Source organism: Rhincodon typus, unplaced genomic scaffold (genome assembly GCF_021869965.1).
Source record: "Rhincodon typus isolate 14 unplaced genomic scaffold, sRhiTyp1.1 hic_rhity00004828, whole genome shotgun sequence".
NCBI lineage: Eukaryota > Metazoa > Chordata > Chondrichthyes > Orectolobiformes > Rhincodontidae > Rhincodon > Rhincodon typus.
The window spans coordinates 10,752-12,124 of record NW_025970466.1 but is presented as its reverse complement, the minus strand read 5'-3'; the positions used below and the strand labels follow the sequence as shown (position 1 = coordinate 12,124).

General features: G+C 54.3%; 1 protein-coding gene across 1 annotated transcript in view; it reads left to right on the top strand.

Annotated features, from left to right (window-relative positions):
* Window positions 1-322: 322 nt before the first annotated feature.
* LOC109926292 (semaphorin-6D-like) overlaps window positions 323-1,373 on the top strand; it is a gene marked incomplete at both ends in the record, with an annotated part of 11,779 nt that continues 10,728 nt past the window's right edge. The window contains one exon of the mRNA XM_048593960.1: window positions 323-378. Coding sequence (XP_048449917.1) covers window positions 323-378 — 56 coding nt within the window. The remainder of the gene's footprint in view (window positions 379-1,373) is intronic.

The following is a 1,373-nucleotide window of genomic DNA, read 5'->3' as shown; positions in this document are numbered from 1 at the left end:
CTCTCTCTCTCTCTCCCTCCCTCCCTCTCTCTCTCTCTCACTCTCTCTCTCTCTTGGTCTCCCCTTCTGGGAGTTGGGTGGAGAGCTGGGAGTTGATGGAGGGAGTGGTTTTGGGAGATTGAGACTTGCCTCCTGTTGTTGAGATTGGATTGTATTACAGCGAGCGCTGTGTCTGTGTGTCTGTGTGTGTGAGTGTGTGTGTGTGTGTATCTGTGTACTGTCCAATTCCCTGGCCCGCACAGTGTCTGCCTGCTCTCCCCAACCCTCTCCCTCTCTCTGTCTGTGTCTCTGTCTCTCACCCTGTTCTCAACTTTCTGTCCAGCTCAGAGGATCGGGAGCTCTGCACTTGCTCAGGATTGACCCAAATCCACGGAGCAGGTAGGAACAATATCCAATATCCCAGGGAGAGGGAGGGAAGGAAGGAGGGGGGGGGAGAGAGAGAGAGGAGAGGGAGGGATAAGAGAGGAAGAGAGAGAGACAGAGCGAGTGAGGAAGAGAGAGTGTGGGAAATAGAGAAGGAGGGTGAGAGAAACAGAGGGAGGGAGGGAGAGGGAGGAAGAGGGAGAGAGGGATAGAGAATGGGAGAGAGACGGAGTGAGTGATGAAGAGAGGCAGTGGGGAAGAGAGAAGGTGGGTGAGAGAGAGAGGGGGAGAGGGAGAGGGGGGAGAGTGAGCCAGAGAGGGGGACAGAGTGTGGGAGAGCGAGACGGAGCAGGAGAGCGAGAGAGAGTGAGACAGGAAGGGAGAGAGGGACAGCAAGTGGGAGAGGGTGTGAGAGAGGGAGAGAGAGAGCGTGAGAGAGAGAGAGACTGAGAGGGAGAGAGAGAGGGTCAGGGAGAGAGGGAGGGAGAAAGTTGGTAGCAGAAGGGGAGAAACAAAGAGAGGAGTGAGAGAGAGCGGGAGAGAGAGAAGGAAAAGGGGACAGAGAGAGAGTGACAGACAGAGACATACAAAGAGCCAGAAAAAGTGAGAGAGAGAGGGGGAGAAATAGTAGACGTGCAAAATCAGATGAATCAAGATAACAAGACAGAGGGAAAAAGAGAGGCGGGGGTTAGGGACAGAGAGAAAGGGGTAGGGACAGAGAGCGAGAGAGGGACAGACAGAGAGACGGGGACAGAGAGAGGGTGACAGAGAGAGGGATAGAGAGAGAGACAGAGAGAGAGAGACAGAGAGAGATGGAGAGGGAGAGAGAGCAAGGTTGGGGGGTGGGGAGAGCAGTGAGGGACAGAGAGATAGAGAGAGAAAGAGAGACAGAGACAGAGAGACAGTGAGAGAGGGAGAGACAGAGAAAGAGGGACAGACAGACAGATGGAGAGGGAGAGAGAGAGAGAGACAGAGACAAAAAGACACAGTGAGAGAAAGGCACAGAGAGA